Source organism: Podarcis filfolensis (assembly GCF_964270895.1).
Source record: "Podarcis filfolensis genome assembly, chromosome: 6".
Lineage (NCBI taxonomy): Eukaryota > Metazoa > Chordata > Lepidosauria > Squamata > Lacertidae > Podarcis > Podarcis filfolensis.
The window spans coordinates 94,347,059-94,361,419 of record NC_139609.1 but is presented as its reverse complement, the minus strand read 5'-3'; the positions used below and the strand labels follow the sequence as shown (position 1 = coordinate 94,361,419).

General features: G+C 46.4%; 1 protein-coding gene across 2 annotated transcripts in view; it reads right to left on the bottom strand.

The window, feature by feature from the left end:
• The window catches only part of HELZ2 (helicase with zinc finger 2), a 52,362-nt gene that overhangs the window by 30,255 nt on the left and 7,746 nt on the right, over positions 1-14,361 (bottom strand). For both annotated transcript variants that reach the window (XR_014549153.1, XM_083618258.1), the window contains exons 2-6: positions 7,308-8,426; positions 6,096-6,279; positions 4,294-4,401; positions 2,262-2,788; positions 883-1,515 (exon numbers count right to left, since the gene is read on the bottom strand). Coding sequence is in view for 1 of the 2 variants with exons in the window: in XM_083618258.1 (XP_083474384.1) it covers positions 883-1,515; positions 2,262-2,788; positions 4,294-4,401; positions 6,096-6,279; positions 7,308-8,308 (2,453 nt within the window). In the remaining variant the exon portion in view is untranslated. The remainder of the gene's footprint in view (positions 1-882; positions 1,516-2,261; positions 2,789-4,293; positions 4,402-6,095; positions 6,280-7,307; positions 8,427-14,361) is intronic.

Sequence of the window (14,361 nt, the reverse complement as noted above, 5' to 3'; positions counted from 1 at the left end):
GTTGCAGCGCTCATCTCGCTTTACAGGCCGAGAGAGCCTGCGTACAGCTTCTGGGTCATGTGGCCAGCATGACTAAGCCGCTTCTGGCGAACCAGACCACAGCGCCACCCGCGTCCCCTTAAAGCACATTACTTCTTCCAAAATGATTCGTTCCATTGTGGCAGATACGACACACACACCTGGGAAAATTTTCCTGTGCAAAAATCTCACTTGTGTTGTGGCAGAACAAAAACTTTCCTGTAAAAAGGTTTTGCCCAAGAGGTGTGATACATAGGAATTCATTAAGGGGGAGGTGTGCGAGGGCTGTTCTATGCAATAAAGTTCCAGAGATTTTTAGCAGATTATTCAAAACATTGCACTGTTTCTAAAGTGCTTCTGCCAGGGGCGAGAGTAAAAAAAACATGTTTACAAAGCAACACCACACTGTACGAAAGTTGTGTATAAAAACTACTTAACGGTACGCAAAAAAGCAAGTTAAGATGTCAGTTTTGTGAAACATTAGTGCGGCATTTTGGTGGGAGTGTAAAAGTTGTACACATTTTCAAACGCACAAAAATCCCTTCCGAGCTGTGTAGTGGCCCTCCTGAAACGGCAGCTGACTGCGGAACACCAGGCCAACATTAAAACTGCCATTTAATTTATTTTAAAATATTTTTTTACTGATTTTCATTTCATAAAACTACAAAAACTATTGGGTCTCCTGGCTGTTGGTTTATATAGGTCTCTGCGGATTATTGAATGAATTGCTTGTTAAGAACTTTTATCGTTTCTCCGATTCTGGGCTGCCACCAGGGGAGGGATCTGATTCCCTCAATTCTCCTGTGGTTTCCACCCCCTGGTATTCAGAAACAGAGCCCTCTCCTCTCCAAGGACCCAACTCACCTGTTGGTGTGGGTGCAAATCAGGACGCGGGTCTTTGGCTGTTTGATGATCTCCAAGGTGGCCATGGCCAAGGTGTAGGTCTTCCCGGTTCCAAACGGCCCGTAGATCAAGAGAGGCGGCACCTGCCGGACTCCAGCCGCCTGCCCAGTGATGAAGGAGATGGCTTGGCTCTGTTTCTTGTTGGCCCTCTGCAGGAGAACCTGACCGAGGGGTCTTGGGATGGAGCAGGCCGCGACGTCGGGGAAGACAAGCTTCTCATCCTTCAGCTGGTCCACGGCCCAGTGCCACTGCCGGAACTGGAGCTGGTCGATCTGGAACTGGACCTCCACCTTGAGGGACATGTCCGCACGGAGACCCAGCTCGACGCAGCAGCGCTTGGGCAGGAGAAGCCAGATGCTCTTCTCAGCCTTCATCTCGACGGAGACCTCAAAGACGCGGTTGTTGGCCGGAGGGTCCGGGGCCAGGAAGGCAGTTTTGACCAAGCGGTAGAGGAGGTAGCCTTCGTCGGAGTCCGGGGTCAGGGAGTAAGGGGTGGGGAGGTGGGCAAATAGCTTCCCTGGGGGTGCACACTTTATCCCCATGGAAAGGGTCTCCATCATCTGCTGAATGGAGATGGTCACTTGGAAGTTGAGCCTGTATATCAGAACAAGAGGGGGAATCAAAGAGTAGGGAAAGAGGTTGGGAAGAAGGGGAGGAGGCAAGATGGAAAAAGAGACATGAATGAATTTAAAATCTTGAAAGATCAAAGGAGAATGCATGCTAAATAGTAATAGTAATTATTATTATTATTATTATTTAAAAAACAAAAAAAACAGGTAGACAGCGATCGACAGGCCGGCCACCAATTGTCAGAAATCGATCACAGGCTCATTTTTGCCAGCGGAGAAAAAGGAACATTTGGCCCCCACCATAGCTGTCAACGTTTCCCTTTTTTTAAGGGAATTTCCTTATTCCAAATAGGATTCCTCACAAGAAAAGGGAAAAGTTGACAGCTATGGCCCTCACCCCTCCCTCTTTCCTTTATCTGCGTACAATTTGAAGAGCGGAAGACTTATCGATTATCTATTCCCCCCCCCAAAAAAATCCAGCGATTTTGACCTAATTTTGACCTGCACCCCCCTCACCAATCTCAACCTCCCCCCCCCCCCCCGCAAAAAAGCTCAACAACTTTGACCTGCCCCACCTGCCCCGCAAAAAATGGGTAGATCACTCCCACTTTATTCTGAGTAGAACACAATCTCTTGGGAGTTGGACGTCCCTGTATTACATTATCTTCTCCTAGAGACAACAACCCTGTATTATTACCCCCATAATGCAGAAGGGAAAGCTGAGGCTAAAAAAGCAAGCCGCACGCCTCAGGCCACCTTGGCCTCACTCACTTGGCAATCAGCGCTTCCTGCGCCTCTTCCTCCCTGAACAGGAAGTTGTGCATCTGCTCGCGGTAGTTCAGGCGGGCGATGGGCTTGCCCTGGGCGCCACGCTGGAAGTCCAGGGAGAGCGACGGGGCCTTGTACTTGGCCAGCAGCTCCAGCTCCTGCCCGGTGCGCTCCACGCTGGGCACCACCACCCGGTTGCCGGTGTGCCACCGCTCAAAGTCCACAAAGCGGCTGCTCTGCCCCGCGGACGACGGGTCCACTTGCCAGGGGGCCTCCCTCTGCCCCACCCGGGCCTGCAGCTTCCGGAGCAGGACCGGGCGAGCGCCGAAGTCGAACACCAGCCACTGCTCGTAGACGCCAAAGGTCTGGCACTCCAGGCACACCTCCACCTCCGTCGCTGGCGGAGACGCCCGTACAGCCTTGAATCTTTCTCCCGAGGCATAGGTGAGACCTCGCTTGAGCCCGCTCCCTGCCAGGTAGAAGGCAGCGCCAGGAACGCGCTTCAGCAGGGCCACATGCACCAGCGGCTTCTGAAATTGGAAGGCGGCCATGTTATCTCACGTCACATAATAAATAAATAATAATAATAATAATAATAATTCATTATATATACCCTGCCCATCTGGCTGGGCTTCCCCAGCCACTCTGGGCGGCTTCCAACCAAATATTAAAATACAGTAATACATCAAACATTAAAAGCTTCCCTAAACAGGGCTGCCTTCAAATGTCTTCTAAAAGTCTGTTCTCCTTGACATCTGGTGGGAGGGCATTCCACAGGGCGGGCGCCACTACCGAGAAGGCCCTCTGCCTGGTTCCCTGTAACTTGGCCTCTCGCAGTGAGGGAACCGCCAGAAGGCCCTCGGCGCTGGACCTCAGTGTCCGGGCTGAACGATGGAGGTGGCGACGCTCCTTCATGTATCCTGGACCGAGGCCGTTTAGGGCTTTAAAGGTCAGCACCAGCACTTTGAATTGTGCTCGGAAATGTACTGGGAGCCAATGTAGGCCTTTCAAGACCAGTGTTATGTGGTCTCGGTGGCCACTCCCAGTCACCAGTCTAGCTGCCAGATACTGGATTAGTTGTAGTTTCCGGGTCACCTTCAAAGGTAGCCCCACGTACAGCGCATGGCAGTAGTCCAAGCGAGAGATAACCAAAACATGCATCACTGTATGCCTATAAGACAGAGCTGTTCCGCCTGGGCTTTAATTTGAATTCAGCCTGATCTTTTATTTCCTTTCTCTTCCCTCCCCCTCCCCTTTTATGAAGATGACCCACTCTGAGACCCCACAGCTAATTCTCCCCTGGCCTCCTCACTGGCCCAAGTAGGACCAATTCAGCCTGCTAGCCCTGGGGATTATCTAATGCTTATTTCCCCTAAATTGATTTCTGAATTTTGAATTTTATTGTTATTCATATTTTTATATTGTATTTCATGCTGCTTTTACAATTACCATATTTTTTGCACCATAACACTCACTTTTTTCCTCCTAGAAAGTAAGGGGAAATGTCTGTGCGTGTTATGGAGCGAATGCCTGCAGGTGGCGGGGGGGGGGGGGGATCTGCTGCAGTCGTGAGCAGAGGATCCATGGTTCCCCTTCCTTCCCTCCTCCGTGGTTACAAAGCATGGATCCACATGGATCCTCAGGATTTTTGCATTGGGCTACTCCAAACTCACTGTCAGATCACATGTCTGTGGCCACAGCATGAACCACAAAAATCATATATCCACTATTTCGTTTAGAATATTTTTTTTCTTGTTTTCCTCCTCTAAAAACTACGTGCGTGTTATGGTCTGGTGCGTGTTATAGAGCGAAAAATACGGTAAGTGTTTTAAATTTGTTGTTAGCCACCCTGAGCCTGGTATTTGAACCGGGAAGGGCGGAGTATAAATAAAAATTTATTATTATTATTATCACTCTGGCACTGACTCCCACCTGCAGAATGGGGCGGTTTAATCCAGCCCTATCTTCCTAAAGTAAGGATATGAGACCCCCTCCTTCAACATCTCTAGGATTTATTTTGCCTTCTCATGCTTACCTTGGAATGAACAGTGAAAACCCATCGATAGCGCATCTTCTTGTCCTCCGACTGCACGCGCAGAGGTTGCGGACAGGTGACCTTAACGCCGTCAACATCCTCAGAAATCTGGTGAGAGAGGTAACCAGATGAGCCAAGTGGCCAGTAGCCAACGACCTGGCCAGGGGAGATGGGAGCCTTCCCCCTTTTCGTCTGCATTCAGAGAAAAGATCCCTCTGGGACTACTTATAGAAATTTATTAAAACGAGGGAGGAGAGCATGAATTAAAAGAATTTAAGGAATTATCAGGGAAATAAACAACATGGTTGCAATATCATCATTTGAATGAGGTATTTAAGAAAGATAGAATATGGGGGTTTGGGGAACAAATATCTTAACTGGAGAGAGAACTGTTGGAATGTAATGTAAAAGTGCTGTCTAAAATGTATAAAGTATTATTGGAATGGGAGACAAAGGATGAGCAAGTAAAATCCTCAGTGATACATTGGGCAAAAGATATTGGTCACAATATAGACATGGAGGCATGGGAGCGATTGTGGAATACAGATATAAAATTTACAGCATGTTTAAGAGAAAATGATATGAAAATGATATATCGTTGGTATCTAACACCGAGTCAACTGGCAAAAAATGTATAAATCTAAATCAAATAAGTGTTGGAAATGTAAAGAGAAAGAAGGTTCTTTTTATTATATGTGGTGGTCTTGTAATAAGGTTAAAGCTTACTGGGAAATGATATATAATGAATTGAAAAGGATGTTTAAAATAACCTTTGTAAAAACGAAAAAACAAAAACAAAAAACCCAGAAGCTTTTCTTTTAGGAATTATAGGGACAGAACTACCTAAATTGTACAGAATGTTTTTCATGTATTTGACTCCAGCGGCAAGAGTGCTACTTGCTCAAAAATAGAAAGGAGCAGAAGTCCCAGCAAAGGAAGAATGGATACAAAAACTTATGGAATATGCAGAAATGGCAAAACTTACTGGAAAAATAAAAAATCAAGATAACAAACTTTTTATAAAAGAATGGAAAGGGTTATTGAATATTTACAGATAAATTGCAAAACAGATAAAAACATTGGTAAGAATACTGTAGTAACCTGCAGTTTCATAAGAGTATATATTTAAAGTAGCTAAATAAATGAGCAAATTAAATGAATTTGGATATGCAAAAGGTATTAAAAAATAAATTTAAGAAACCGCTGAAAGAGGGGGGAGTCAAGTTTTGAAAAGTTAAAATGTTAAAATGATGGTAAAATTAATGAAAAGTATAAATTAATTTTTAAAAAAAAAAGATTCCTCTGAAATTTTGAATGTGTTTTATCTCTTGTGTTCTCTGCAACCCATTGGCCCCTAAGTGGTTTACAAAGTACAATCTAAAATATCCAGATATTTAGAATGCTACAGCGTTTTTAGTTTATTGCTGGCTTTAAATCTGTGAATGTTTTGATGGTTTTTGCTAACAATCTTGTTGCTTTACCCTGTTTTGTAATCTGCTCTGAGGTTTTCCACAATCAAACGGTGCATATATTTTATGAAATAAATAAAAGAAGCAAACGTTAAAAACAAGCCGACATAAACGTTTTTTATGTATAAGTTAAATCGGCAATTTAATTGCATGCCAAAATTACTTGTTTAATCTGCATGTTAACATGACAGGCCCATAACATGGTTGGGCAAGCTGCTATGGACTTTGCCTGGGAAAGTAGCATAGAAGCATTTAAAAATAAATAGCACAATGAAATAAAAAGCACCCGGCCCACCCACCACCTGCTGCCTCCCTTCTTGCCCAGCCACTTACGATTAAGACTTCGTTGTGGCTTTCCTGGTATTCAGAAAGAAGCCGGTCCTGATACGAAAGGAGGCCATACTGTTTGGCGGTCCGCTTGTTCTTCTCAGAGACCTTTGCCCGCTGAATCCATTCTTCCAGCTCCTGGGCAGAATGGGCGTAGATGCAGTCTTCCCCATATTCACAGACATCAACTCTGCAGGGAGACACCAACCCAGAGTTGACTTATATGGGATAAAAGAATCAAGACAGGTGCTTTTGGCACAGCCATGCCCTTCAATTTGTATAGCCACACCCAGGGGCACCGAAAAATCATAGGTGGCTGGGTCACCTTTTGATGATGCAAAGGTGGAATGGGAACTAATCTGCAAACTGTTCTGGGTAATCTGAGTTAAATCCATCATTCAGTCCGGACGCTGAGGTCCAGCTCTGAGGGCCTTCTGGTAGTTCCCTCCCTGCGAGAAGTGAGGTTACAGGGAACCAGGCAGAGGGCCTTCTCAGTGGTGGCACCCTCCCTGTGGAACTCCCTCCCATCAGATGTCAAGGAAATAAACAACTATCTGACCTTTAGAAGACATCTGAAGGCAGCCCTGCTTAGGGAAGTTTTTAAAGTTTGAAGTTTTATTCTGTTTTTAGTGTTCTGTTGGGAGATGCCCAGAGTGGCTGGGCGTAGTATAAATAAATTATGATGATGATGATGATGATTATTATTATTATTATTATTATTATTTACACTCTGGCTTTTTCCCTGACAGAGCATCAAGGTGGTTTACAGTTAAAATAATTACCGCTAAAAACAAAAAACCCATCATTAATAAACAATTAAATATGTATGCACGCTGAGATTCCTGCATTACAGGGGCTTGGGCTATATAAGGACCCTTGGGGTCCTTTCCAACTCAACAATTCTAAGGTTCTACGCATGTCATACATATAAGTGCAATAACGCCAGTCATTTTATTAAAAGCAGTTGGTCCCCCCAAGCCACTTAGAACAAGAAAGTCATCACCTGCCATCGGAAGGACAAGGAGGGAGCCAGTCTGGTTTCTCAGGGTGGGAGGAGTTCCAAAGTTTGGGAGCAGCCACCGAGAAGGCCCTGTCCTCCATCTCCACCAAACATACCTTATTGCAGTAATCTAATTGGGATGTAACTTTTAACTGCGCAAATGCACTCCTGGCCGCCAGAGAGACCCGGGCCCAGGAAAGAATAACTGCAGCGCTTACCTTTTGCAAAGGGCGAAAGCCGTCAGGCCGTAGGGAGGGGCACGGTGAGCCCACTCAGTCACGGGGTCCGTGGCAATCAGCTGTGTGTGCTCCACAGAGGAGCAGTGGTTCTCAAAGGACTCCTGGGAGCTGCAGGTCACCAGGCAGACCCTGCAGTAGAACTGCACGCTGGGTTGCAAGACCTCCTCGCCCGGCTTGCTCTCCACCCCTGGCAGATGGAGGAGATCTCTGCGCACCAAGCCTCGGTTCGCCTCCGCCTCCCAGACGGCCTGCTCCACGTCGCTGTGGGAGTAGTTGCACCGGTGAACAGTGTGGCGGCAAGGTTTGCCGGCAGAGACGTATCTGCAGTAGCTGAACTTCTTCAAGCCTCCTGGGCAGGGCCGGACTTCCGTGTACTGCTCCTTCTTCTTGCCATCAGAGATCACGTGGACCAAAAGGGATCCCCAGTGCCCCTGGCAAGCTGGAGCAGAGTCCTTAACAGAGATCCTTTGTGGGATCTGGTAAAAGCAGACCCTGCAGATCTCCTGGAAACGGCCCCCGAACTCGCTCCGGATTTCCTCTGAGATGCTGAGAGCCGGAGGTCTGGAAAGGCCGTTGGCGGAGCTGCCGACCTGTGCCTGCTGCACCAGCCTCTTCAGGGCCCGCCTTTCCATGTTGTTGGCGCGCTCAAACGTCCACACTAACACCTCCTCCCAGCTCCAAGCGAAGGTGCAGCGGTTGCGGTGCTTGGTGCAACCCAAGCCGGCGATGTAATACCTGCAGACGTCGTAGTGCGTGGGGTTTGGGAAGCTGGGCCGCCTGTCTACCTTTCGCCACAGCTTCCCCCGTTTGCCTCTGCGCCTGCCCAGGAGGATCTCCATCATGCAGTGATGCGCCACCTCCTTCAACCTGTAGGTGCTCTCGTTCTCCTGCTGGGCACATTTTGAGCAGGCCAGGTGCAAGGTGAGTTGCTGCTGGAGACCATCCAGCGGTGTCGCAACCGCCCCGTTCAACAGGGGCATCTTTTGAAAAGGTCCTATGAGCTCAGTCAGCAGGGAACAATTGGTTCTGTGAGATGTCGATCCAAGGCAGCTATGGATGCCCAGCGAAGGGAAGCTCCCGTCGCAGCTCTCAAAACTCCTAAGAATTAACAACAAGAGGAGAATAAGAAATCTGCCTTGCAAGTCAGCCCTTCTTTTTAATAAGCAATTAGCGTTTTATTCAGAACTGTTTTTAAAAGTCCACAGTTTCAAGAAGTCCTAAACAGCCTCAGGGATAGAGCACCTCCACCCCCATCATTCAGCCCGGACACTGAGGTCCAGCTACGAGGGCCTTCTGGCGATTCCCGCACTGGGGAAGTGAAGCTACAGGGAACCAGGCACAGGGCCTTCTCAGTGGTGGCACCTGCCCTGAGTAATGCCCTCCCATCAGATGTCAAGGAAATAAACGGTCAGATAGGTGGGGTATAAGTATGTTGTTGTTGTTCATAGAATAGTAGAACAGTAGAGTTGGAAGGAACCCTGGGGGACCGCCTCTCCTGGTATGCCCCGCAGAGGACCTTAAGGTCCATGAATAACCATAGTTTAGAGGTCCCGGGCCCTAAGGAAGTCAGACTATCCTCCACCAGGGCCAGGGCCTTCTCAGTGATGGCTCCGACCTGGTGGAATGCTCTGTCCCATCAGATTAGGGCCCTTCAGGATTTAACCTCCTTCCATTGGGCCTGTAAGACAGAGCTATTCTGCCTGGCCTTTAATTTGAATTCAGCCTGATCTTTTATTTACTTTCTCTTCCCTCCCCCTCTCCTTTTTTAATAATAATAATAATAATAAATTTTATTTATATCCCGCGCTCCCCAGCCGAAGCCGGGCTCACAGCGGCTAACAACAGTAATTTTATGAAGATTACCCGCTCTTAGACCCCACAGCTAATTCTCCCCTGGCCTCCTCACTGGCCCAAGTAGGACTAATTCAGCCAGCTAGCCCTGGGGATTATCTAATGCTTATTAGATGGAGTTCCCCTAAACTGATTTCTGAACTTTGAATTTTATTGTTATTCATGTTTTTATACTGTATTTTATGCTGCTTTTACAATTAAGTGTTTAATTTTTTGTTAGCCGCCCCGGGTCCGGTTTTTGAACCGGGAAGGGTAGGGTATAAATTATTATTATTATTAATTATTATTATTATTATCCAGTCCTACCCCCTGCAATGCAGGAATCTCAACAAAAGCATCCATGACAGATGGCCATCCACCCTGTGCTTAAAAGCTTCCAAGGAGACTCCACCACCTCTCAAGGAAGTCTATTCCACTGTCAAACAGCTCTTACTGTCAGAAAGTTCTTCCTGATGTTTAGTCAGAATCTCTTTTGTTGTGACTTGAAGCCATTGGTTCGAATCCTACCCTCCAGAGGAGGAGAAAGTAGGAGAACTGAAGGCCAGACAAGATGGGCTCTCTTTGGCCTAATCCAGAAGTCAGGCCCTTATGCCCTTATTTTCCTTCTGTTTTGCAAGCAACTTTGATTTCCCTAGATAGCAAAGCAGGGTAGCAGCTCTTTGAAATACAGTGGACGCTTGGGTTGCGAATGTGATCCATGCAGGATGCACGTTCGCAACCCACAGCGTTCGCAACCCGCCTCTGCACACACTGCAATTCAGTGCTTCTGTGCATGCGCAAAGCACAATTTAGCACTTCTGCTCATGTGCAACCGCCGAAATCCAAAAAAAACGCAACCTGAAGCGGCTGTAACCCGAGGTATGACTGTATTTTAATGGAAGTACTGAGAACGGCCAGCAGTGGGTTGGAGCGGCAGAATTTAACAAACCTTGTTTATGGACTACAAATTCATCCAGAGGCACCTTTAAGGGGTAGACAGCGCACAATACGACGCAGTACCTTCTCTCTCTCTCTGTCGTCTTGCCAAGTACAATATCGGGATCACTGCTGTGACTGAAAATCCTCTCCTAAACCTTCCTTGCCCCCAAACCTGGCTGACTTCCATGGGCTTCTCAGAACCTTGCTCCACCAGCCACTGGTTTCTCTGCCAACTGCATTGCACCAGCTCATCAGAGCCACGTCCTGCTTGCAGCAAAGCAGGAACCAGCTCTCCCAGCTCTCTTCCTCGCTATACATCGCCCTAAGCCAGCAATGCTGATTTGCTCCATTATGCTAACAGACTAGCGTTAGAAGCTCAGATATATAAACCAGGTGCCAAATGGCTCCTTAAACCAAGGTTACAGTCGCCAAAACGGAATGTCTAGTGGCCATTTTGGGGCACGGTGGCTCTAAAAGTCTTATTTTTCAAAGGATGGAGCGGCTGTGAATGATTATCAGTTAAACATCTGGCTAGTTCAGATGACAACCGTGAGCCATCTTAAGAACTTTGAGAACTCAAAGAAGAAAGGGCATTTGATCCAGGGATAGTCCACATGTATATCGGCCTATTCCGACCTCTTTTCCTTAATGGTGCCTGCTCCTGCTCAGGCTGAACAGAAAAGACATTTTGGTACCTGAAATTCAACAGGATGGGGTCTTGGTGTATGAAACCAGTCCAGATCTAATGATCCCCAGATGGTGGCGGTGTCAGGCAACATCCTGGCGCCAGGCATCTTCCCTTGGTGGCAAGTGCTTAATGGCTAGATGCAAAATGGGCCTGGCGCCCGGCTAATTTCGAATACTGCAACGGAGATCTTTGTGCTGGAGGGACCAATAACTTCATTTGGACTTCCTGCGTGCCAAACACAATGGTTCTGCCCTCTCCAGATGTTCTGGAGCTCTCATGAGCCTCAGCCAGCACAGCTAAATAAACTTTCCACTTCTCCTCCAGCAAACCATGGGATGTAAGGCAAGAACAAGCCATGATCCCCAATTCAGACATAGCGCTAAGCCATGTCAGGGAAAGCAAAATGTCACTTAGAGAAATATCTGAGATATTTTCCTTGAAGGTTGGATATGTTTTCTTCTGGATTGTTTTATTTGATGTTTCAAACCGCTTTGAGGTTTTCTCTTTAAAATCTAAAGCAGTACAGAAACAACAACAACAACAACTTATGGGGGGAATGGCACCTAAAAACTCGTATTGTTATGGTGACTGCAACTTGGCTTAAGGTGCCATTTGGCAATTCGCTTATACAGTGGACGCTCAGGTTGCGAACGTGATCCATGCAGGATGCACGCAGATTGCAATTCGGGGCTTCTGTGCATGTGCAAAGCGCGATTTAGCGCTTCTGCGCATGCGCAACCACTGAAACCCGGAAGTAACCCGTTCCCGTACTTCTGGGTTTCAGCGGTCTGTAACCTGAAAAAATGCAACCTGAAGCGTCTGTAGCCCGAGGTCTGACTGTACAGTAATACCTCCAGAACTTCCGCCTTGTCTAGCGTCCATTCCGGCGAACGTCCGTTGCAAACCCGGAAGTACCGGAACGGGTTACTTCTGGGTTTGCCGCTTATGCATCTGCAGAAGTGAAAACCGCTCCGCGCACGGACACGGCGCTTTGCCCTGCATCTGTTTCGGCTAGTGGCTGGGGCTCCGGAACGGATTCCGGTGGCAAAACAAGGTACGACTGTATACCCGTGTTTCTAACACTGTTTGCACTCAAAGTAACTAGAAGAGGAGTAACATTGTATACAGCCCTGAGAGTGGCTGGTGTGATAGGAATTTTATGGTCTTAGAGATATGGTAATGTTCATAACTGCACATACATAGATCAACACAGGAAGACCAACCTGGAACCATTTTGATTCCTAAACTGACCAAATCCTTTCTCTGCAAGGTTAAACTGGAAAAGCCTCCCCATTGTCTCTTTCCTCACAAATCCTGTCTCAAGGATATGTCTGTTTGAATAAGGTGTGAGCCTGTGACCTGGCCCAGGAAATAAGTATTTTACTACTACAAAAGAATGGCCAGGCTCCTCAGGCAATCCAATCAAGTAACCTGCTAGACAGGAGATAAACAACAACAGGAGAAAAACAATATTAAAATTTCTGTGATGTAGGTGGGATGTATCTGAGGGGTGGTCTTAGGTTACACCCCTTCTGTGATGTATGCATAATGTTTCTGGGGGTGGTCTTGACCTAGAGGATGGGGATTTCAAAAGTCTTTATAAACCCTTGCACAGCATTTTTGTGGGTCCTCCGCCTTTCCTGTTGCAACAGATCAATAAAGATCAAGCTTACTAGCTGCTTTGCTTCTCAATATTCTCTGGTTGGCCTCTGTTATTCTCTCCTACCAATAGGGAACCTATGTAAGGACTCTATATGGGCTCTTGGATACCCCATAAGGGAAAAGGGCATATTTTTTATTTTACAACACTGGCATTCCCCTTGGCCCAGCCCCGGGGAGAAGGATGGCTGGTTGGGGAGAAGGAGGAACAAAGTCAAGGAGACCACGCAACTTGGGTGTCGGTGCTGCTTCAGCAGATGTGAGCCTGAAGGAATGACTATCCATCGAGTCATTCTCAAAACCGAAAGGGAAATGTCTGCAGCAAACAAAACAAAAAAATTTAAACAAATAGGGAGTCCCAAGAGAAGCCCTCGAAAGTTAAAATGCAAGATCTGTGAGTCACTGGCAGCTTGACCCAGAAACTGGGTGGGGCAAGACCACAACATCATTTGTTTGCAGAGATACCGTGCGAGATGAGATTTGCTCTCCAGCTGGGCAAACAGTCACTCCCAGAATCGCTAGCTCTGACAAATGCAAAGCACTCTTTTGAGGGCCTCTGAGAACGGGACAAAAACTAAAAACAAAGGTGGACATCCGCATCTGCTTGGCACTGGGGCATCCCCAATGCAAAGGAAACACACACACACCCCATGCTAGAGAACCACAAAACCATGGATTGCCAACGTGGCGCTCGTGGCTGCTCATGTGCTTTCACAGGCAGTGCTAGAAACTCAGACATAAAAGCTAATCACCAAATGGCGCCTTACAATAATTGTTTTTCAGTTCATTTCTATCTATACCGCTTTATATTTTAAAGAGGGGGAAATATCACAGTGGTTTGCAGCACATTAAAACATCGCATAAAACAATCCAGAATAACACAAATTCAAGGAAAATATTTCAGATCTTTCTCTAAGTGACATTTTGCTTTCCCCATGTTTATTTACCTACTCAGTTTATAGAGTTGCCCCCTAGCAGGAGGACTCTAGCAGTGTGGTTAGAGTGTTGGACTAGAGCCTGGGAGATCTGGGTTCAAATCCCCACTCATTCAGGAAGCTGACTGGGTGACCTTGGAGTCAGATGCAGCCCCTTAACCTATCTCACAGGGTCGTTGCTGTTGTAGTACAAAACATCTCCAGGGCACCTGGTTGTGGGGAAGGCAGGTTTAGTGCCTCGGTGGTTCTGGTCTGTATACTGGGCACAATACAGAAAGACCTAGCCTCTGCAACTCTGAAAATGTGGGCTTCTTTGTTTTTCATAGACTGAAGGGGCCTAATCGTGCACTCAAAGAGGGCAGCCAATGTAAACTGAATCCTGGTCGATAAGTACTGGGCAGTGACATTTCAACCCAAAATGTCACAGTTCACCAGGCAAGCTGCCCTTTTCGATAGCAGCTTTTTACCAAGTCAACTCTGCCAGTTTAAACTAGTTTAAGGGACACCTCTTTCCGCGCCAAGTCCAAAGGAACCGCCAGCTTGCCCTTCGCCACTTTCAGAATACATGCAGGGACTGTCATTTTTTTACAGAAAGACTCATTCTTGCTGGTATAATCTTAACATTTACAACCAGATGAAGGTTTCGTTTTTGGAATAATAAATTTTCAGAGTCATTTTTACAATTATATCAAAAATTACTGATTTAGTTATACTATTAGAAATACATAGACAGATAACGATGAAATTATTGTGAGATTTATTAAGTTAACTGTTTATGTTTGGACAATGTTTCTGCTGTAGTTTATTGGAAGGAGAAAAATAATCATGTCCTTAATAACAATTTATTTAACTAAAACAGTAATATTATAGCATATGTATCCATGTTTGTTAATGTGGTTAAACGATTAAGAAAAAAACTGAAGACAGTTTTAGCACACATGAAAAACTTAAAACAAATCCTTATTTCCTGATGAATAGTCTT